The 23838-nt window shown below is 33.6% G+C and overlaps 2 protein-coding genes and 1 non-coding gene across 4 annotated transcripts; all 3 read left to right on the top strand.

Annotated features, from left to right (window-relative positions):
- The first annotated feature begins 4643 nt into the window (after positions 1-4643).
- On the top strand, positions 4644-10664 carry LOC107634676 (uncharacterized). Of its 2 annotated transcripts, none has more exons than XM_088501767.1 (11): positions 4644-5153; positions 5792-5941; positions 6225-6392; positions 6512-6664; positions 6782-6934; positions 7075-7239; positions 7353-7523; positions 7902-8085; positions 8385-8592; positions 9456-9696; positions 10239-10664. In XM_088501767.1, the coding sequence occupies exons 1-11, from the start codon at positions 4982-4984 to the stop codon at positions 10301-10303; spliced, it is 1830 nt and encodes a 609-aa protein (XP_088357893.1). In that variant the 5' UTR covers positions 4644-4981; the 3' UTR covers positions 10304-10664. The 2 variants fall into 2 exon arrangements, with proteins under 2 accessions (XP_088357893.1, XP_088357892.1); XM_088501766.1 differs by having other exon boundaries at positions 4683-5153; positions 8382-8592.
- A 6024-nt stretch (positions 10665-16688) lies between these two features.
- Positions 16689-21928, top strand: TRM4 (LONGIFOLIA protein). Its single transcript, XM_016338097.2, has 5 exons — positions 16689-17582; positions 17950-18020; positions 18327-20447; positions 20585-20735; positions 20953-21928. Exons 1-5 carry the CDS (start codon positions 17438-17440, stop codon positions 21750-21752), a joined length of 3288 nt encoding a protein of 1095 aa, XP_016193583.1. The 5' UTR covers positions 16689-17437; the 3' UTR covers positions 21753-21928.
- A 593-nt stretch (positions 21929-22521) lies between these two features.
- TRNAT-CGU (transfer RNA threonine (anticodon CGU)) lies at positions 22522-22593 on the top strand. Its single transcript has one exon. It is a non-coding gene; the product is annotated as a tRNA-Thr (tRNA).
- The last annotated feature ends 1245 nt before the right edge of the window (positions 22594-23838 follow it).

The following is a 23838-nucleotide window of genomic DNA, read 5'->3' as shown; positions in this document are numbered from 1 at the left end:
TCATGTGTATTTTCTATCTGTTTGTATGATTTGCCGACTTGATATTGTTTTCCTATCTGTATAACATGTCTAATTGCTATTTGAATTAATTGCTATATATGCTTCTATCTGTGTTTTACTTATGTTGTATATATTGTGTTTTCTACTGGGATTGAGGAGGTTCGAAAGGCGGTGGCGATGGGATCACATGGAGGATCGGTTGGTGAAGGCTGTGGGACAGCGGTGTTTGATTAGATTAGAAATCCCCTAAGATATATTACCCTTTTATGGTGCTATGGTTTTAAGTTTTGTTAAGGTTTTACCTATTATGCTTATTTGGTTTAGAATGCTTTAAGCTTGAATTCTTGTGATAGATATGGAGTCTAGGATTGCCTTTGGCATCCCGGGGTCTTATATTCTACATCACTGGGCACTGTTACCATACTGAGAACCTCCGGTTCTCATACCATATTTCTGTTGTTGTTTTCAGATGCAGGTCATAACCCACCATGGTAAGTTGTCTGGTTGGTGACAGAAGCGGAGGATCTGGGTACTCCTTTTGGGTCTTTTGATTTATTTTGAATTATGTCTCTCACTTTTGTATTTTGTTTCGCCTAGAGGCTTGTATCTGAGAGAACAAAACTTGTATAAGCTGTTTTTACTGTTTGGGTTCATGTATTGTCTGTATATGGCTAGTCGGCTTAAACTCCGCGAGCTGTGGCTAGCGTCTTATGATATTATACTATTATACTATGATATTTTGTTATGTCATACCTATTCCTTGTGCCTTAAGTTAGTAGCTTCGCTAGTACGTTTTGCGTGTTTCAAATCCTGTCTTTGAGCTATATCCTTCATCGAGCTTCTAGATATTATTAATTTCTTCTATATATTATATGTATAAGCTTAGAACTGTCGTAACCTTTGATTAATCTTTACTTTACGACGCAAGGTAAGGCTTAGGTTAATTAGGGTGTTACAATATATATATATATATATATATATATATATATATATATATATATATATATATATATATATATATATATATATATATACTCCGGTTAGCCTTAACTTCGCAGGTTGAGTTTGGAGCTTGATATCTGTATTTTTGGAACTCTAGTGTGTGTGTGTGTGTGTGTTATCTTCCCTTTTTATCTCGTTAAGGCTCCTAAATATGAATTCTTTCAACTATATTTATGTATGTGACTTAAGCGTAAGACTCTGTGTGGTAGGGTATTACAAAGGACATCCCTTATCTTGTCAGGGGTGATCTTGATTCCCCCGTACCATGTATCTAGGGAGTTATTATATAAATCAAAAGAATTGTCTAGTTCTCTTAGCAGTTTATAGGTCACATTTAATCTTGGGATATGTTTCATCGCACCAAATCCCAATTCTTCGACGATAGCTTTCTTTTCATCACTCATCTTGCTGAATATTTCAGATATGAATCTTGTTGAACACCTCAAATCATGAGTTTTTTGTAAATAAATAAAAATTGTTAGCTAACTATATTTATACAACAATAATGAAGTTGTTTTAATATACTGATGTCTTCTTTTTTGTGGTGTTCTTCTCAGCAATTTTTTTATTATCATTTTTTTAAGGAATAAAGTAGAATTATATTAATAGATAATAACACAATATTTAACTCATGAAAATCAGTTAACTATGCACAATATGAAACTAGAAGTACTACAACAACATTCTATGGCCTAATTACACCAAATTCAGGACAAAAGCACCAATTACACCTCAATTTAGTCAAAATGAACCGAAATCACATATTGATTATTTGCCACAAACTCAGTTTAAAAGATGCAAATCACTCAAACATGCACAAAAACACATAAAAATTACTCAAACATGCATAAAATGACAACATAATCACGATAACAACTTTCTATGGTCTAATTACACCAAATCCAGGACAAAAAAAAAAACTAATTACACCGTAAATCAGTCAAAATGCACCAAAAGTAATTATTAATTGCTACACAAAAATTCAGTTCAAAACATTCATATTGCTCAAACATGAAGAAAAACACATGCATCGTTTTTAAACATGCACAAAATGACACTAGAAGTACTACAACAATATTCTATGACCTTGTTACACCATATCCAGGATAACAACACCAATTGCACATCAATTCAGACAAAATACACCAAATATTCTCATTGATTACTCCGCAATAATTCAATTCAAAAGATGCAAATTACTCAAACATGTACAAAAACACATTCAAATTCCTAAAACAGATGCAATATAGGTTAAACGATACGAGAAGTACTACCACAATATTCTTACATCGACATAGCACAGTTATTGCAAAATAAACAATATAATGAGAATAGTAATATCTACTTTATCGTGAGAACACAAAATGAATCTACTAAAAAAACAGAAATATGACTATTAGTGTTTTGCTATCGAATTTGCGAAAGAGAAAAGTGAAAAAAAAACCATGGACGATCAGTTTCTGAGTTGCTTGAATAATGTTTCGTCTTCTCTTTCTGTGTTTTTTGGTGAAAATTTGGAATGTAATTTCGAAATTTTCTTCATTTTCGCAAATATTTTGAGAGATTTTTGAGAAATTTTGAGCGTCATTTGAATTTTTTTTGTTTCAATTTTGATCGAGAAAGATGAAACATTTTTTATATTAATGTTTGCGCTAATGAACAGTTTGTACAAGCGCATGTTTACATGTTTTGTATTGTGAAGTTAGTTTTTGTTGAATTCGGGCTAACTTGATTGGATTTGGATGCTAAAAAGGTTTGTATATGTAGAATTTGGATCCTTTAAATTTTGAATTTTACTTTAGAGAATAAAGTGTGATCTCTCATTATTTATTAGGGTAAAGTATATTTTTTGTCCCTAAAGTTTACTAAAAGTTTCAAAAATACCCCTAAATTTTAATTTGTTTCAATTTTATCCTTAATGTTTCCGATTTGCATCAATTTTATCCTTATCTTCAAAATTTTTGGTCAAACTATGGTCAACATTAATTTTTTCCAATAACACCCTCCAAACCCTATTCTCTTTCATCATCATCCCCAAACTCACTCAGTAACATTCTCATCCCTCACTCCCTCTCCGATTGTCTCTTCTACCGTGTAGTCTACCTCCAGAAGAACTCCCTCTCCAGCCACCTCCCTCCGCCGCTCCTCAACCTCACCAACCTAACCTCGCCAACCTCCAACTACTCAACCTTGCTCACAACCTCCTCTCCGGCACGCTCTACCCCCCTCCCTCCTTTCCCCTTCTTTCTTCTTCTTTCTTTTTCCTCCATCCTCCTCCGCCACTGTTTCCCCCCCCCCCCCCCCCGCGCCACCACACGACGCCGCCACCGTCCAACCGCACCCCCCCTTCAACCAGCAACACCACCCCTTTCCCCCCTCCCTTCCCATACCCCATCACTCCTTCCTTCCCCCTGCCGAACAGCCGCACCGCTGTGCCCACCACCGCCAGCTGCCATGCTTACCACCTCCCAACATGATTTCAATGAAGATGATAAAGGTAGAATCTTTTTGTTGAAATCTTTGAGACCATGCTTGAAGATACGGTACCCACAAAGAAGAGAAAGTAATTGAGAATCAGAAGGGACATGTACCTCTTATTTGTTATGGAGTTTTGATCTGTTGTTGCATGGAGCTGTTGTTGTGTTTTGTTATTGTTGATGTTGCTGTTGCCCTTTTTTATTTTGCTTCTTCTTCTTAAATGTTGATGGATTTGATTTCAAGTGCTTCATAGCACTTGTTGGTTGGAGCCATGGTCAGGGATTGGTGGTGGAATGCTGGGTCTTGTAATGGAGTCTTCTCCATGAAAGAGAGAAGGAGGTTATGATATACATCACTTGCGGTGGCCGGAGTTGGGACACAAACGGCGGCGGGAATGTTAGGGAGGAGTTGTTCTTGATGATGATGAAAGAGAATAGGGTTTGGGGGGTGTTATTGGAAAAAATTAATGTTGACTATAGTTTGACCAAAAATTTTGAAGATAAGGATAAAATTGATGCAAATCGAAAACATTAAGGATAAAATTGAAACAAATTAAAACTTAGGGGTATTTTTGAAACTTTTAGTAAACTTCAAGGACAAAAAATATACTTTACCCTATTTATTATATAGGTGGGACCAAGAAAAAATATGAGAGAAAAATCATTAAAAATGAGAGATCACACTTTACTTTTTCAAACAAAAATTTAAAATTTAAAGGATTCAAATTTGTATATGTAGTATAACTGTACGTAATTAATAGTATAAAATATTTAAACTAAGGACACCAAAAAATATGTAAGCTAAAAACATATTAAATTGAAATATATATATATATATATAGTTTTTCACTATTTATCTTTTACTAGAAAATAGAGGAATTTGCCGTGCGTTCGCTTTTTTTTTATTCGAATAGATTTCTTAAAAAAAGAAAAAAGAAGAGAAGTTTGCAGGAGAAGAAGCAGGTAAAACTGTAAAAGGAACAAAATCAATTCTTTATTTTTTTTTTCCCTTTATTATACCCGTAAGTCCGTAACCCAAATTAAAATAAAATAAAAGGCCTCGAATCCAACGACCACCCACATGCCACGTATCATATAAACAATTCTACGATCATATTCTCTCTTCTGTGATTAATTAAGTTTAATAAATATCATTTTTTTTACAAGCTTCGTCTCTATCAGCAAAACCACCATTTATTTTGCACACTCCCTCTGATATGAAAATTATACCCCTTTTTTAATTATTTATTATTATTATTATTATTTTTCCCTTTTGCATGCCTTTCTCTTCTCTCTGATTCGATTTTAGTCATTTTTTCGCCCACCCCATCTCTTCTTCCCCGCTTCTCGAATTAAAAAAACAGATAAAGTTTCGTTTTTTAAAGTTTTTATTGTATTGGGGTGGTGCGTTTTCGGTTTTTCTCTGCAAATTTCGCACCCTGTAATAAAATTTTCCCCTTCGGTTATTGAAAGAGAGTGAGAGATAGAAAGAAAAAAAAAGAATGAGGTGGGAAAAGGTTCAGATGAACCCTTTAGAGGGCAATGATGGAGGAGGGCCAGGGAAGAGGTGGGGACACACCTGCAACGCCATTAGAGGTGGCAGACTTGTCTATGTCTTCGGTGGTTATGGCAAAGATAACTGTCAGACCAACCAAGTTCATGTCTTTGACACTGGTGAGTGCCACTCAACTCTGCCACCCCCCTTTTTCTTTCTTCCAATGCTGTAACTTTTTGTTTCTTTCTGTGATCATGTTGTTTTTATTTTAATCTTCTTTGTGAATTTTTGTTGTTGTTCCCTGTGTTGTTCTGATGAGATTCTTTATTTTTAATGGTTTTTGTGTTTATTCTTCAAATATTCTTTTTGTTTCCGTTTTGTTGCTAGATTGTTAGATTCGTGAAATCTTAAATACTTACTTGCATTTATTTATACTTTCGTTGTAGGTCTTTATTTTAAGAGGTATCATAGGTTTGTGTTGATTTTCAATGTTTGTTGATGCTCTGTTGTGTGCTGATAGAAAATATGTTCACATTTTTGGCACTGTGAGACCTTTGTTTGCCTGCTGAATCCACTTAAACTTTTTGTTCTAAAAAAAATTGTGTCTACTTTTATTTTTATAGGTTTTGAGGGATTTGGAACTGAAAATATTGATATATACAACATAGTCACAGTATATGTGTGCGTGTGCGCGCGCATGTGCCCATATGATATGGATTGCATTTTTTTTTTTCAATGATTCTGTTCTATTATTCTTGGGTACGGCTGGTTAATGTGTGCATTCTTTATTTTCTCAATCGTCTTTGCTGATTTGCAGTGAAACAGACTTGGAGCCAACCTGCAATAAAAGGCACCCCGCCTACTCCTAGAGACAGCCATACTTGCACTGCAATTGGTGATAATCTGTATGTGTTTGGGGGTACCGATGGCATGAACCCGTTGATGGATTTGCATATTCTAGACACTTGTGAGTTTTCATTTTGTTATTTATGCTCCACGGGTTGGTCTCTCATAATCTTGATACCTATTTTACCTCCAAAATCCAAGATTTGAATGCATGAATTTTTGGCTGAAGTTGAATGGTATATCATATATGCATAACCTGTAAAATTCTGGTCCTGCAATTTTTTTCTTTTTGGCGATATTGCTGGAAATTAACGCTTAATTGAAAACAATGTTTTGCTGTTATGCCTAGTTAATAGATTGTTACCACTTTGATATTCAACTTGCTGATGTTAAATCATTTTTAGCTTCAAATACGTGGATATCTCCAACTATAAGAGGCGAAGGGCCAGAGGCACGGGAGGGTCATAGTGCTGCAGTTGTTGGCAAACGGCTATTCATCTTTGGTGGTTGTGGAAAATCTGCAGATAATAATACTGAAGTCTACTATAATGATCTTTATATATTGAATACTGGTGATTCTCCGTAATCATGCAGCCGGCTATTGATCGATATAATTTCACTACACAACTAATACCATTAATACCTAAATGTAAAAAAGGCTGATTATTTCTTGTCAATCTTCGATTTGTAGAAACATTTGTATGGAAGTGTGCTCAAACATCAGGCACTCCACCATCTCCTCGCGATAGCCATACTTGCTCGTCTTGGAAAAACAAAATTATCGTGTTAGGGGGTGAAGATGGTCATGATTATTACTTGTCTGATGTCCACATCCTTGATACTGGTATTAATCAGCTCTATCCTTTTTCAATGAATTGTTAAAATACTTCAATTAATAGCCTGTCCGAAATGCACATATATTAAAGTGTAATATTTTTTTTGGAAATTCTGTCAATATTAGATACTCTAATTTGGAGGGAGCTGAGTACATCAGGCCAACTGTTGCCTCCACGAGCTGGTCATTCTACTGTCGCTTTTGGCAAGAACTTGTTTGTATTTGGCGGATTTACGGATGCACAAAACCTATACAATGACCTCTATATGCTTGACATCGGTATGTTAAATAGAGCTTATGCACATTCTTTGTGTTTTTAAGTTTATTCTGAAAGTGGTGGAATTATATCTCTGTCAATAATGGGTTGAGTTGATATTCCACAATATCATCTTTCATTTCTGAATTCTGATTGGGTGTAGATACTGGTATTTGGACAAATGTTGCAACGACTACCAATGGCCCTTCTGCTCGATTTTCTGTAGCCGGTGACTGTTTAGACCCATTTGTGGGCGGTGCTCTTGTGTTCATCGGTGGTTGTAATAAAAGCCTCGAGGCCCTGGACGACATGTATTTCCTCTACACAGGTTCGATTTTGTTATAATTACCAGTAAAGATTTTTCTCGACTAACATCTTGGTTCTGCTATTTCTCTCATTATTAAGTATATAACAATTGTCAGATGTTTCATACTTTTTCAGGGATTGCTAGGGAAAGCGAACAGAGACCAGAGAAGTTATCTTTAAGAAAGCAGTTGAAACTAAAATGCCAAGAGCAAAATACCAATCCCGTTCAAAATCAAGTTCTGGTTAGATATGGAGTCGGTGCTGATGTTAGCCCGCTCATGACAGTGTTGAATTATAGCCAGCCAAGTAAGTAACTTCACTTACATATGAAGTTTTGGATATATGGACCTGCAAGTGTCTAATTTTGTTTTATCCGATCAAAGATTGTATACTGGATTGAGGAAGTTCCTCTGAGGTATTTTTGGCCTTATATTGAATGATTTCTGCTACTTTGTTCAATAAGTCTAAGGCATTAAGAACTACTAGTTTTGGTTCTTCAACCAGTGTGCATTAACTTTTTCTGTAGGCTATCATTAATTAAGTGTTTACTAAAAAATGATATTCTCCCTGAAGAAGTTTTGATTTTGATTACTTAGGAGAGGAAAAGAATGGGAAATATGTTTGGGTAATTACTTTTCAAAGTACCAGTTTGCGACAGTTGAATATCCTGTACTACGAATGCAGGTAGACTAAATCTCCCAGTAAATCAAGGCTTCACTCCTGGAAAGAAAATGTTTGAATGCAAGGTTACTGAATCCATCTCGGAAGGTTATACTATCGAAACTATTATTGATGGAAAGCTTCTTCGAGGTGTTCTGTTTTCAAATAAGCCAAAGTCTTTGCACCCAGCTGCTAATACTTCAACCAGGTATATCTTTTTCTTTTCACTTTTCCCCTTTCAATGTGTTACAAGTATTCTGGCTTAAATTTTTACTATTTGGAATAGGAGTTCAGCCTCAATATTGAAATTTCTGTTTTTCGTAATAATAAGGGCTTTCTAAATCTTTTCTAGGCATTCTAAACATCATAATTCAGCACAATCCAAATGATAAGGACCAAAATCAAAACAAAATTTATAATGACCCATATTTGTGAGGATTAAAACATATTTAAAGTAAGCATTTTTTATGTAGTTTCATTTAAACATTTGCTTGATTGCTGAAGCAGGAAAAGGGCCGGTGGTGAAACTGACGTTATCTCAAATGGTATACACCCTGATAAATCAAAGATTCCTAAAGTGACCAATCAAGATGAAACAGAAAACAGACAAGCAGTTCACGGAGACAGTTTAGAATCTCATGAACACCGTGCTGAAGGGGTTGCTGCTCTTCTATCAAGCAACCTGACAGCTGCTGACACTTCTGATACCCATAAGGTTAAGTTGTTCTCTTACCTCTGTTGGACATAGTTCTAGAGTAGTGTGGCAGAGATTGTTAAACAGGAATGCTTTTTTCGAGTGAAAATTTTGATTGATCCAATGATTTGGCTTTACTTCCTTAGTGAAAGGGGGTTGATTTAGATGTTTTGATTTATATTTTATTTTTTTGTATAGTATTGGATATATTTTCGTGTCAGTTCACTCAGTTGCCATTTGCATTGCTGGTGCTGGAAATCGCATAAAATTTCAGTTCAGGGACTCAAAATTTCAGTCCTTTCAGTACCACTAGAAAGTGGGGGTACAGGGGACTGAAATTTTTTGAGATAGAGACTGAGATTTTAATAACATTTTTTCTTAAAAATACCCATTTAACTCTTTAAATTTCAAATCTATCCCTCAATCTCCATATTTATCTTAAATTAAACATAATATTGAGACATAACTTAGTCTAGTATAATTTATACCAAACATAATACAGAGACTTAATTTAGTCTCAGTCTCTCAGTTTCCGTCTCCCTTCCAAATGCAACCTAGAGTACTCATTGCTTGAGACTTTTCTTTTCCACCGAGTTTTATTATTAGATGCTGTATATCTGCTAGTTACAAATAGCATTTTTGTTTCATATAAACTATTAGCATACTACTGTTCATTTAAATTTTATATCTGTGCCACTGACAATGTTTTATTGTTTTCTATTCCTGGCAAGAATTATGTTTTTCTTGCAATTTTTCCATTATAAGATGACATTGTGAGAATTTCCTAGATATAATTGTGTGAACAGTTGAGAGATAGCAGGGAATACTGTGAGGCTTTTTCTGTAGTTTTTTCTTTAATATGTATATACATGACTATTCTGCAGGTTTCTGCTAACCCAGAACGAAATGATGATGGAAAGAATGAAGCACCCCAACCCGTAGGTGAAAACGTGAAAAATGATGGAGCAAATGACATAGTAAGTTCAAAAACTGATGGGCAAACAAGTGTACCAATTTCCAATTTTGAAGTTCCAAGACATGATAACAAAAGCGATGCACCAAACTGCAACTTTGAATTTCTGAAACCTTCTGCAGCCGAGACTGCTGTCTGTCTGCCAAATCAAGGTATATCCCCCCCCCCCCCCGGCGCGCGCGCGCGCATTTATGAGGCCTGTTTATTCTGTTTGGCTTGCCCCGAATCAATAGATTAAGCGTTCGAGAGCGATCAAATATTTACTTCTTTATCATTGAAATAGGGCACTGAAAAATAAAGAAGTCAAGCAATAGACCTACTAATAATTAACTAGCAATAGTATAATAATTGGATCTTGTAATGGTTGGAAATGTGTGTTTGACCAACAGACCTCTATCTTGGAAAGAAGTCATAATTTAAGTTCCTTCCCATCCGGATTACTGAAATATAATACTCTTCTTCATTTCAATTATTTCTGTTAAAGCGAGATCATCTAACCCAAGATGGATCGTTTTCTGTTTTATTACTTGTTTGTTTATCACACATGAAAAGCCGGATTATGTTTTCCTTTGTTGATTTCATTGCATATTAGCTATATCTCATGCGCCTCGGGGTAATAGTAAGGTTGCTGTCTTCCGAGTTTGTATTAAACAGGTTTGCTACCGTAATATAACTTTTTCCTCTGAATAACCAGGTGTAATGGCGGATTGCACGACCCCAAGGACAGAAGAATGCAGCAAACCAGCAAAGCTAATTTGAACTCGGTTATTCGCTGATGGTTATGAAGACCTAGTCTGCGTGGCGATTTGTACATTCCCGGTTCTCAAGGTGATAGAGGTTCATATAACTGGTGGTATAGGCTAACATCTTGGATTGGTTGGGATACATATAAATGCTATTATTGGCTGTGACACCCCTTGATCTGAAAATTGATGATTTTACCTTTAGGAGGTGTAGGTAGTGGTAGAAAGTAGTCTTTAATTTAGTGAGTTATTTATCCATTTATTACTTTCCCGTCTTCATTCACTCTAAGGAAGAAAATTTTGTTGAAGACTACTACTATTCAATAGTTAGTTACTCTAATGTTCTTGTTTCCATCTTATATGAGCCTGGTTTCTTATATTCTTGTTGAGTTGTATTGAGGCATATAGTTTCCCTAAATTTTTTTGTTAGGTTCCTATACTTATAATAGTTGCAAATAATATCTAATTAAGCAAGGATTACTTACAATTAGCATACGTTTATTTTATTTTATTTTATTTTGCGGTATCTTTCTAACCGTCACCATCGATCCTCATGCGGTAGTTGGCCTTGACAGTTGAGCAATCCCCAGAGCTAACGAACCATGATTCTGTTGAGGTCTTCAGCCATGAAAAGAGTGTTGCATGTGCTTTTCACTGTACATTGTACCAACCATGCATAACTTTTTTTTTCCCATTTCCATGTTCTTGGAACTATCTTATAAATGAACTTAGAGTGAACTATTAAAATAGTATTTGAAAGATTTTGACGCCAACAAACTTATTAATCTTTTGGGTTTTCTTTTTTTTTTTTTTTTTTTTGTGTTTTGCGTTTTTTAGGTTATTTTTGTCAAGGTCAAAATTTTTCGAATGTTGATTTGGTAGTGTACTCAATGAACTTATCTTAAAAGCATAAAAGCATGTATTGATATGGGCTACCTTATCTAAGCAACAAAAATGGTCCCATTTTCAGTTTGGTTCTCCCCTCAACAACTAAGAGATAACCTTTCTGTTTTGTTTGGTGTCTTCTCATGACCTATTTCATTTGGTTGGTAACTACCACCCCAATTTTCTTCAACTTGGCATGTGCTAAAGATGCAGGCCTAATTTAGGTACCCGCCATATCGATCCTCGAATGAGTTATGATATTTGAATATTTAAAAGTGTTAACTAACTTGGATTGGTTGAGTGGTTCGCTCACTCGTTTATTTAAGCAAGTGTTGAGGGTTCAAATCTTATCTTTTTGGTAAGTGATTCGAGGTGGAAAAAGATAGAAATGTTAAGTGTTGAGGGTTCAAATCTTATCTTTTTGGTAAGTGATTCGAGGTGGAAAAAGATAGAAATGTTAAGATGCGATATATATTGGATAAAGTTTATTTTAGGATAAAAAATAAGAGTTTAAATGCTAGAATAAGAGCAATATTGAAATCTAAATGTGATATATTAAATGTTTACATAACCTATCATGTTTAGATGTTCACTATTAATTTTTTTCCCTGAGCTTTTATTCAATCTTCAAAAGTTGTCATCACACATTTCATTGGAGAAGTACTAAGTTCCATTTAAGTTAATTATCATAGTATAGTAAAGAGTGACATTATATTACATAATTGTCAATTTCAGCATTAACTGCAATATCAAGAAAATACCAAATGCATATAAAGAGAAAGGTACCAAAAGAATGTGACTTGTACCATCTTCTATTGTCTCTCTTTAATGGCCAAAATATCAATTCTTGGGCTAGCAAAGCCAACTCTTAATGTCGTTTTGTAGGTTCCACAATAAACCAAATAATTACTTGTCTTAACATCTTTTCAATAATATTTCAAATCAAGCTGAGAATATTACATGAAATCTTGCACTAAGAATATATATTAATTCCAACTATGCACCGAATTATTATTATTGCTGTTCATTCCTCTTTCCTTCTTCTTTTTTTTTTTATCTTTTAATTAATTTTTTAAATCAGGCAAATCTATGTCTTGTAAGTCAGTATAAAATTTTTCCCCCTCCAGAGATCATTTCCTTATTTTTGTTAAAGAAATGCACTGTGTTTATGACCATATTATATTAGACAATGACTCTTTAAAAAAAAAAGAATTTACATATTAATTACTAAGGCCATGTAGAGTAAAAAAATATATATATATACTAAATGTGAATGACCATTCAAAGATCAAACTTAAAATAAATATATTTACCAATGATGTTAGAGAATCAATTTTTTTCAGTCAACATCAATCAATTTTTGTCGAGAAGCAATAGCTCAAATGGCATAGTCTCCCCATACTCAATTAAGAGGTTGCGAGTTCGAGTCTCCATATCTTTGGTAAAAAAAAAGAAAAAAAAACATCAATCAATTTTTTTAAAATATTTTATTTATTTTTAAATTTTAAATATTAAATTATAAATCTTTAATACTAAATTCTAAATTATAAACTTAAAATCTTAAAGTTGACTAATGTTAACTTCTTTGTTTTTGTTTGGCTCATTATTAGTTTATATAATAATCTTGATTTATAAATGAAATTGAAAGGTCATAATTTGCTAAGGTGTTTAGATTAACGAAAATATTTGGAAACAAAAAATATTAATATAAAATTATCAAAATTTATAATACATCTTGTAATAAATAATATTAAATAAAATAAATTTAGGCTATTTAAATTGATTGTGCTTTGTCTCTCTAACGTTACCGTTAAATTAATATATATGAAATAGGAACCCAAGTTGGCCATTTCATAGCAAAAATGCAAAATGAAAGACCAAGTTGGAATTGTCATAATCTTTAATATAAATATAAAAGTTAGCGCGTATTAGCTGATAATTAAATCTAATTGAAAAATAGTCACCAAAAAAATCTAATTGAAAAATGAAGTTTGAAACAGAAATTATCCTAATTAAAATATATAGGTTTGAAGGTTGCTAAAAGTTTTTAAAATATTTATAAATTTTATTTTTTTAATTTTATTTTTAAAATTTTTTATTTGCATCAAATATATCCCTAACAACTAAATTTTTAAAAAATTTAAGATAATTCAATAGCAATTTTACAAGAACAAATATTAACACAAACATGCCAAAAATAGTTGTCATATATTATTGTTGAATTAATTTTAAATTTTTTGAAAATTTACCTGTTAAAAATATATTTGATATAAATCGAAAATTTTTGGAATATAATTAAAATAAAATAAAATTTAAAAATATTTTTAAATTTTTAACAAAATTTAAGAAAAAAAATATAATTTCCCCAACATATATATAGTTCATGAGATGTGCCCAAATCATTGAGCATTTGAACCGGATATTAAAATATTAAAAAAATCAAACCACTTTTTTCTCCTCCTCGGACTCAACATTCAAGAACCATGACTTTACTTCTAATCAAAGTTTTGACATAAAATATAGGAATTTCCTATATTAAAATATATAATAGCAAGAAAAAAAAAACAATTTTCTGCCTTCCCTTGTTTCATGGTTACACAATCTAATTTCACTTTTTGGAAACTATAGAGTTAGGTTCATTCACTCATCATCTCATGACTTTTTACATATTATGATATATGCAATATATTACATATATATAATTGAAGTGCCTCCACAAGTCTAACACATGATGATTATTGGTGAGCATGGCTCTTGCAAAAAAGGTGTATATATACACATAATAATGTGCCAATGAATGACTTGTTACAAATAATATATGTTTCTTGGAACATGGGTTTAAGAGATGATTGAGATTGGGATAGGGTGGTTGGTTCTTCCTTGGCACACCACATGTGAGATCCTTAACTTTATGAATGTGGGGTTCCATTAAATAGGACCTATAATTTCTCTGTCTCTATATATATATCACTATCACTTTCAAATGTCAATTACTATTAGTTACTAGTCCATATATATAATATATAAGTGTAGCTTTGACATGATATATATGCATGTAAGTGAATGCAAATTGTATGATGTTCCTTCATTCATGCACATAACATAAACTAATTGAAATGGATGTATCATGCACAGCCCATTAATTAGATATCCATAAATAATGACGAAACTAATTATAAGAGAAAAAGTGAGGGTAAATTAAACCATATACATAGACATGTTGTTTTAGCCATTTTTGGTTAAATTTTGAATCAACGAAGTTCCATATGCAATGAAATATTTGAAGATTCATATCTTTAGGTATAAACAATACATGTTGTAATGTAAGGATGAGGACCACATTTTTTGAAAAGGAGAAATATTCTTGCATTTTTAGACATCTTAGTTAATAGCATTTTAAAAATTAATATTGGTGACAATGCGTCGTGAGCTAGCACCAACGAAACTTAATTTTCAGTAAATAGTATTTTATATATATATAGTATAGTTAGGTAGAGTTTATGATGTCTCTATGGCTGTGATAGTTAAATAATTTTAGTAATATATATTTTAAAGATTTAATTGTTCTGTTATTCGTTATAATTTTATTAAGTTTGTAATTAGTTTTTATTTTTATATTTTTTATTTTATAATGAGATATTTTCTAGTGCAAAAAATATTAGAATTAATTGATTTTTTTGTAAATTAAAAATATCTACAATTAAGATTCTAATTAAATCTTTGATTACATATTTTTTGAGAGAAATATTCTATTAATTTTAGTATTTTTGACATAAAAAAAAACTTAATTACAAAATTAAAAATAGTATATAGACTCAATTAAAAAATATAAGAATTTATTTGTAAATTTGATAAAATTATAAGAACTAATAAACTAATTAAATCTTATATTTTTTTTATATTTTAACAATATTTTTTTTATTTTTGTTTTTTAAATATTAAATTGTATAACTACTATTATAGTCCCTGTAATTATGAGTACCGTAACAGTATAGTTTATCATAAATTCATAATTCATGTATATATTATTGCATGTTTATATATGCATGATGCATCATTTGACTTGACCATGTGATATTAAATGCTAGGAATTGGTTGTTCAGAATTTGTAATGGCATCCATGTAGTGTAGGGTGGTGTCTTTAGAGTATTAATTAATTAATAAACTCATTACTGACACAATAATAAACTTTAACTTTATGGAGCTCATCAAGCATAAAAGGGAATAAAATACTATGTACAAAAGAAGAGAATTTACAGCATGATGATGATTGCAAGTTAAGAGAATTTTGATGATTAAAAAACCTGATATTCTATCACTAGAATGTGAATGTGAATGTGAACGTGAATGTCATAAAATAAATGTGTAATTGGCAATTGACACATCCTCCAATGATGTTTTCTTCTTGAGCACTGTTTTGTATTTTTTTTTATTTGTAAATTTTTTTTTAACTTGGTCAAGATCTGCTCAAACCGTGTTGTATAGTTAAGGTAGGAATGCAAGCTCTAATACAACAGGTTCACACTGTTTTAATACATTTGTTTTATTTTATGACAATTCTAGTATAAATATAAGTTTTCCTATATTAATTATTAATTCAAAAAGTATGTTTATTCTTAAAATAATAAAACGTTTTTCTCTTCCTATGAGTTACACAACTAGCAACTAATAAAATTCACGGGGTAAGTTAAGGGCAAAACAGTCATTGTACACATGACAACTGTTCTAGCAAGGAGGCTTGGACTTTCACTTTCTAAGAGAGGAACAAAGTCAACAAACCATTAACCATTTGCAAGAAATACTCCAACTTTTCTGACCCAAATTTGTACGCTTTGACATTTTCTTTTTCTTTTTAACGGATCACATTAAATATTACTAATAGTAAAAATTTTAACAACATATATTAGCTAAACAATTTTTTTAAATAAAGTTTTCAGTTCACTTTTATTTTGTCATCCAATCAAAATAAATGAGTAAGCAAATCATAATTGTTAGATGTAATATGATCTAAACTTTTAGAAATTGAGAAACCCTAATTGGGAGGAGTATAATTTATCCCGTTTTATTGCAGTAGCTAGAGTCTTAGAGCATAGGTGGGAGTAGTAATGCACCCTCTTCCTCCATTTTTGTGCTGACAAAATCACATGCTCTTGACCCACATACCCTCCATCTCACATGGACTTGTGAGATAATAGCCTTGAGTAACTCTGACCCACACAAACATTTCTCACTCACCACCTGTTTGTCTTTATTTCCCAAAGAAAAATCACATATAATAATAACACCAATACTAATAAAAAATACTTTTATGCCAGCTCTGACCAGATTGGTTGCACATTTTCATCATATCATATAACTATATAGTATAGTTATGTATTATTATAATGATCATTACACCTTCCTATCACATTAACACAATCCTTCTTGGATCTGCAGAGATTCATTTACAGTTTCTGCATTGTACTAGTAGTTTCATTAAGGTGGTTCTATCTTTTTTGCGTGTGTGTGTTCCTTAGTTTTTTTTTTTTTTTTTTGGGTGCATTTTTATTGGTCCCCTTCTTTTACATTTGGCTTATTTTGGTTATCACCATATAAGATATTGTCTGGTTTGTTTTTGTGAAACTCAAGAACCCAAAAAGGGAATACAGAAAGTCATAATTGGAAAAATTCTTGGGATTGCAGTTACAGTCTGCAAAAGTTGTTCTCTTTCCTAGTTTCTTGCTAGAAGCCAATTCTGTGGTATCTGATCACACACCAGCTGTTCGAGGATAGTACTCTTTCTTTTTCTTATGTGAAAAGAAGGATTTTACAAATTGGGGCCCTGTAATTCTTGCCAAAAAGGAAAATTTTTATCTCTTGCTGCAGAAATAGAACTATATATGTATGTGGAAACTAGCCTGCTACATTGACCTGTAGTTATCAGAGTTAATATAACCATGAATTGTGGTCTGGACCAAACTTCTGAGTGTGATGGACAATGACAAAGGATACAAATTTCCTTGTGTTTTTCTAAGAATTGTAATGAATTTTTATGTGAGGATATGCTAAGGACTAAGGACCTCAGAAAGTTATTGGATTCTATCTTTTGTAGCTTCAGATTTTGACTTTGCAGTGTTGTGGTGTTTAGTGGAGTTGAGAGTAATAAATGATGGAGCTTTTATGAAGAGAAGGAGTAGTTGATTGTGGTGGTTGAGAGAATTTGAGTCTTTAGTTGTTGAAAGTAGAAAAAAGGGGGAAAAAAATAAAAAAGAAGAGAGAGGTGAATATGGCTGCAAAGTTGCTGCATTCTTTAGCAGATGAAAACCCAGATTTGCAGAAGCAAATTGGATGCATGACTGGGATTTTCCAACTGTTTGATCGTCACCAGATAGTTACCCCTCGCCGCATTAGCCACAAGAGGCTTCCTCCTGGTATTTTCTGAACATTCACATGTTGAATTTTGATGATTTATTTAGTTTATGTTTGCATGATTTCTTTCTTTCTTTCTGTCTACTTTTCCCATTCTCAATCTTAAAGAGGTTTATCACTTGTGTTTCAAGGCTTTTTTCCTGCTCTGCATTCTTGTGGATGATATTGTTGTGATCATTTACTTAACAAAGATTTTGATTATTTTTATTTCTTTTGTATTTGTTCATTTTGAATTATATGTAGTGAATTAGCCATTAGGCCTCCATGATGGTTAGCTCCTGATATTTGCAGCATTAGGTGTTGATTTTTTTATAATTTATTATCTCTACGTTAGAGTATTCACATCTAATGCTTTTGCTTTTGTTATAGGTAATTCCCACTCCAATTATGAGAGCTTGAGAAGAGATTCTAATAGCATACACCAACGGCAAACAGCTGCTGTAAGAACCTTGTTTTTCACTGTTTTGAAGTTCAAATTTTCTTATAATAATGCTTTAATCTGGGTCTGGGAATTTTCTTACCAAATTAAGTATGCTTATGCTGATCAAAAGATATGTTGAAATACTACGAATTGTTTGTTACCTTCCTTCAAAATTGTTTTCAGGGTTTGTCCTTCTTCTAGATCACAGACTTTCTATTTCTATGTTCAGAATTTTCTTCTTGTTTTAAGAAATGTATAGGCGTTTTTATAACTGCTAAGTAGCATTGCGAAACTAAGTTTGTGCAACATAATGAACTTATTGCAGGATATGAACTTAAACAAGGGTGTAAGTGAAAAACAAAGAATTTCAACAGAATCATCAAGGGCCTCATTCTCTTCATCATGTTCATCGTCAATATCCTCTATGGACTGTAAAGCTCAAGCAGATGCTTCCTTCGACCGAATTACTTTTCCTGAAACTCCTAGAAGGGACCAAGTTATGAACCAAACAAGTACCTCTACAAATTTGGGTCACCAGTCCCTTGACCTGAGGGATGTGGTAAAAGACTCTATGTACAGAGAGGCCAGAGGACTATCAGTGAAGACTACAATCAAAGAAGAAGTTTCCATTCGTGCATCGAAGCAGAAAGATTCACCGAGACCTCTTCATCTGTCCATTTCTGATTATGAATATGATAGAGTTGGAATTGATGGAAAACAAAGTGTGCCTATTGATCTAAAGGAGTCTATCCGAGTCCTTTCTAAGCTTACAGAAGCCCCTTGGCACTATGATGAAGGTAGAGAGCTTCGGAGGTTGCCTTATGAAGTAAAAGATGGACAATGGCATTCGATCTCAAAGGATGCTCGTCGGTTTTCTTATGATGCAAGGGAAGTACATCGATACTCTTCTGAATCACAAGATACCATCAAATCCACACCAAGACTAAAAGAGCTTCCTAGACTTTCCCTTGACAGCAGGGAAGTTTCTTGGCGTACTTATACCTCTGATTCAAAATCCAATCATCTCTTAAGAAATTTCAGTAGTGGTACTTCCGACTCAGATGACAAAGTCTCAAGTCTGCAACAACGGCCTTCAGCAGCATCACAGAGCAGGCCACCGAGTGTTGTAGCAAAATTAATGGGGTTGGAAGCATTGCCAGCGTCCAATTTAGCCAGTGAGACTCACTCAATTTTGAGTGAAACTGACCCAACTCAAGGTGATGATCAGTTTTCAAGATCATCAAAAAATGGACTCATTAGGCCATTCAAAGTTTCTAATTCTTCGAAAAGCTCAATGAAAGACCCGAGTTCCCCAAGCAGGAAGAACCCGGATTTGGTTGTGAAACCTATCTCAAGTTCAAGGCATCCCATTGAACCTGCACCATGGAAGCGGCGAGATAGAAATCAAAGTTCACCAAGACCAAGTTCCGGGGCCATGAAGGCTACAAGTATAACAGATTCATTCCCTTCAGTTTACAGTGAAGTTGAGAAGAGATTGAAGAATCTTGAATTTGATCAGTCTGGAAGGGATCTTAGAGCGCTCAAACAGATACTAGAAGCAATGCAAGCAAAGGGGCTGCTAGAGACAAGACAAGAAGAACAAGCTTCAAATCTTGTAGGAAATCAAAGAGACCATGAACCAAAACCTGCGAGTCTAACTCAGAATTCTAGGACAGCAAGGAAACAAAGTCCTCACAGAAACAACATTGCATCTTCAACTTTCGGTGGATCTGACTCAGCAAGGAGCTTTGAATCTCCAATTGTAATAATGAAACCGGCAAAGCACATTGAGAAAAATGGAATTTCATCATCTTCAGTTATTCCACTTGTTGAGCTTTCTGATTCACATAAACTCCAGAGTGTGAGGATGAAGGTACGTACAGGTAATGGAAAGGGTACAGGTTCTGGTCGAATAACAAAAGATCAGTCTCCTAGAAACAATCACAGGGAAGCTTCTACTAGCTTCAGTGAAAAGAAAGCTAGTAGCAAGACTATAAGATCAACACAATCACAACCAAGATCTCAGCAGTTTACAAAAGAAAATAGCCCAAGCTCTGTAAAGAACTCAGGATCTGTTAGCCCAAGATTGCAACAAAAGAAGTTAGAACTTGAGAAGTGTTCTCGCCCACCAACACCTCCATCAGAGTCAAGTAAACCAAGACGACAATCTGGTAAGCAGACCACAGAATCAGGTTCTCCGGGTAGAAAACCGAGGCATAAAGTCCCTATTTCACAACAAAGTGATGACCAACTTAGTGAAATAAGCAATGAATCAAGAAGTTTGAGTTTCCAAGGGGATGAGACATCACTACAATCAGGAAGTACCATAATTGAGTCAAAGATGGATGTGGAATTAGCCAGCAATTTACAATCTGCTGAAACTGTCGGAAGCCAAGGCCCATCTCTTAAGGCTATTGAGCAGGTGGTTTCAGGAACAATACAGAAGGTCAGATTGATGACAATTACTTCTACAATTCAAGCTTTTTTTGCCTGTTAGAACTGTATGAGAAAAGCTAAGTTTTAGAGTAAAATAGTAAAATATTCCATTTATCATTGATATGAGTGTTTTGCTTAAATTTTCAGAAATCAACTCTGATGTTGGATGAGAATGAGCCTATTTCAGAACTTGCAATGGATGCTCCAGATCATCCGAGCCCTGTATCGGTTCTGGACGGCTCAGTATACAGAGAGGATGTGCTATCCCCAGTCAAGCTTATATCCAATGCTCCGAAAGGTATGGTTTTTTCCCCTTAAAATGAGGGAGAAAATTTAAGAGCTATATTATTTCTGATGATGAATAATACATTAAGTTGCCAATAATTATGAAGTAATTAAAGAGAGAAATTTTAGTTGTATTTGTCACATATGATACTCTTATATGATTAAGCTTTTGTTTTTTCATTTATTTGTACACAACCTTGTACCTTATTATGACTTATATGCTGAAGCAGGTGATGTTCAATCTAAAGAATACGATTATGAATATCAGTGGAACACTGCAGATGATAGCCTTTCAGTTAACAGCGAGATCAACCGCAAGAAATTGCAAAGCATAGATCACCTGGTTCAGAAGCTTAGACGGCTAAACTCGAGTCACGACGAGGCTAGAATCGATTACATTGGTTCCCTTTGCGAAAACTCGAACCCAGACCACAGATACATATCAGAAATACTATTGGCTTCAGGTCTCCTGCTCAGAGATCTGAGTTCAGAATTGCTGACATTTCAACGCCACTCGTCGGGTCATCCCATTAACCCCGAGTTGTTCCTTGTATTGGAGCAGACCAAGACAAGTAGCTTTCTTGCTAAAGAAGAAATCGGCATTGAAAAAGTTGATTACAAGAAGACAAACACAGACAAGTCTCACAGGAGATTCATCTTTGATGCTGTGAATGAGATTCTTGGCATGAAACTAGCTTCTTCTCCTGAACCATGGTTGAAGCCTAATGGACTCGCAAAGAAGAACCTCAGTGCACAGAAACTTCTAAAAGAACTGTGCTTTGAGATAGAAAAAATTCAAGTGAAGAAGCCCGAATGCACAGAAGATGAAGGTGATGGTATAAAAAGTATACTATGTGAAAATGTTATGAATGGAACAGAAAGTTGGACAATTTTCCATGGTGAAACATCTGGGGTTGTGTTGGATGTTGAGAGACTGATATTTAAGGACTTAATTGATGAGATTGTGATTGGTGAAGCAACGGGCTTGAGAATCAAGCCAGGTAGACGCAGGAAGCTATTTGGAAAGTAATATATTTTCATTCCATTTCTCACATTTTAACTAATCTTGAACTATGTTTTCACAGTCATTACATATAATAACAATAATAATCATCGTTAGCTTTGATTACTTTTGCTAAGTTGTAAAGAAAACAACTTATCATGGATTTACAGCAATATGCATATTCTGGAAATTTCTTGTGGAAATCTTTTTCTGTCTTACCGATGAACTAGTTTCTGTTTTGCTTGTGATGTTAAATTTGGTTCCTGTAAAGTCAAGTTCATGCATGAAAATGGAGAAAACTGCTGACAAGTTGTAACATTGGACCATGTATGAAGCAACTATCTATATCAAATAATCCATGCAATTCACTTAAAACTAGTCAATTATCTATTGTTGATTGCTATACGAATTGGCTTTATTAAACTAGTGATAAGAATAGGTGACTTGGCTAAGTTAACATGTTTCATATTTAAGCTAATAGTAATAAGTTATTTTGAACATTCGTTTTTATGGTTAAATCATTCCAACAAACAAAGGGTTCTGACTTCTGATTAGAACCTCTACTAGTATCTTCCATTCTTCCCAAAATCATGCAAATGACGATAGTAACCCTGGCCCTAAAACTTCTGTAAGCTAGAGGAAACTCACTCAAAAGTCAAATCATGCTTAGGTTGGAACTTGGAAGTTAGAATCGGATATACAAATCAAGAATGAGGTCTCATTTATTTATTGAAATCATATAATGAGATTTAAAGTATTGTTAAAATATATTGAATAAGAAATTGCTAATGCACTTGCCTCCGTAGCATAGTGGTAGTGCGTTCGCTTCGTAAGCGAAAGGTCGCGAGTTCGATCCTCGCCGGGGGCTGTTTTCATTTTGTCGTTTTGTATTGTAGTTTTCTACTTTTTCGTCGTTTACAGAATGTCCGTTTCGGAATTTGGTCAAACAAGTTGTCGTTTATGTCCGCCATGCTGTGTAGCAACTAGCAAAACAAACACATGTGCAAGGGCCCACCATAATTAAAGACATTGGGCTCCTTGCAGCCCCAAGTTCATGGATTGCCCCTTATTTATTGTTCGTTCTAAATTTAGAACTTTAGCTCAAAAACAAAAAGCAAAAACAAGTATATAATTGAAGTATAAATTCTCGGGTAGTTATAAGCCAATGATTAATCTTTAGTTCTGTTGGAGTTTATTTTCAGTGGATAGTCTTTAAAATCAATTTCGGAATATAACACTTAAGCTACTAAAGCATTTTGTTAGGTAAACCGAAGAAAAAAAAGAAAAGAAAACTAAAGTACTCAAAAGAATATTCACTCCATACCTCATGTTAGAGGTGATTTATTACATGTTGCATGAAATTAAAAGGGGCTGAAAAAAGTATTTTTGCTTAATGTGAGGAAACAAAAGGAAGAAGGAAAGGAATCAAAAGTGGTCCCATTTTATCTTAAATAGTAATGGACATTAGAGAGCAGAAATAAACCACAATGGACCACAAGGCCCATATATTTTGTTTTTAGCAATGACGTACTCTTCTGCACGCCTACATAGTGCATGCAGCATTGCCAACTACATTTCCTCCTACTATAAAAAGCACTACGCTTTTATTTTACGCGTGGTGTTTTGAAAATGTTAATTTGGATCCTGCGTCTTAGGAGGGTTGAACTTTTAATCGAGGATGATCCAAAGGAACGATAATAGGATACGTACAAAGAATTTCATCCATAAACTTAACAGAGGTGTAAAATACAATATTAGATATTAAAAGAAAATGAAATCAGTAGCCGAATAGTATTCGGATAAAATATATGTTAAAATATAAAGTATATATTTAAAAATAAATTAAATAATATATATTTAAGTGACTAATTTTTTATGTGTATATAATATTTGTTGATATAGAAAATAAGGATTAAGGTGGAGAACATAAATTAGATAAATTCTATGTCCTTTATTTATTTATAGTAAATAGCAAAAAATCGAAAAAGGAATTCAACTTGATTCGAACATTTTGATAGGATTTCATGCGGATTTGGCCCAAATTTTGTCTTGTGGACCATATAGGAATGACAACAGGGTAGGGTGGATATCGGAGGGTATTTCAATACTCACA

This window comes from Arachis ipaensis, chromosome B1 (assembly GCF_059453495.1).
Source record: "Arachis ipaensis isolate K30076 ecotype BB chromosome B1, ASM5945349v1, whole genome shotgun sequence".
Lineage (NCBI taxonomy): Eukaryota > Viridiplantae > Streptophyta > Magnoliopsida > Fabales > Fabaceae > Arachis > Arachis ipaensis.
This window is presented reverse-complemented; position numbering and strand designations above follow the sequence as displayed.

Coding starts and splice junctions, on each gene's coding strand:
- LOC107634676 (XM_088501766.1), top strand. CDS start 4,982: ATGAGGTGGGAAAAGGTTCAGATGAACCCTTTAGAGGGCAATGATGGA. Junction 5,154..5,791: donor AGTTCATGTCTTTGACACTG/GTGAGTGCCACT, acceptor GCTGATTTGCAG/TGAAACAGACTTGGAGCCAA. Junction 9,697..10,238: donor TGTCTGTCTGCCAAATCAAG/GTATATCCCCCC, acceptor CTGAATAACCAG/GTGTAATGGCGGATTGCACG.
- TRM4 (XM_016338097.2), top strand. CDS start 17,438: ATGGCTGCAAAGTTGCTGCATTCTTTAGCAGATGAAAACCCAGATTTG. Junction 18,021..18,326: donor ACCAACGGCAAACAGCTGCT/GTAAGAACCTTG, acceptor AACTTATTGCAG/GATATGAACTTAAACAAGGG. Junction 20,736..20,952: donor TATATCCAATGCTCCGAAAG/GTATGGTTTTTT, acceptor ATGCTGAAGCAG/GTGATGTTCAATCTAAAGAA.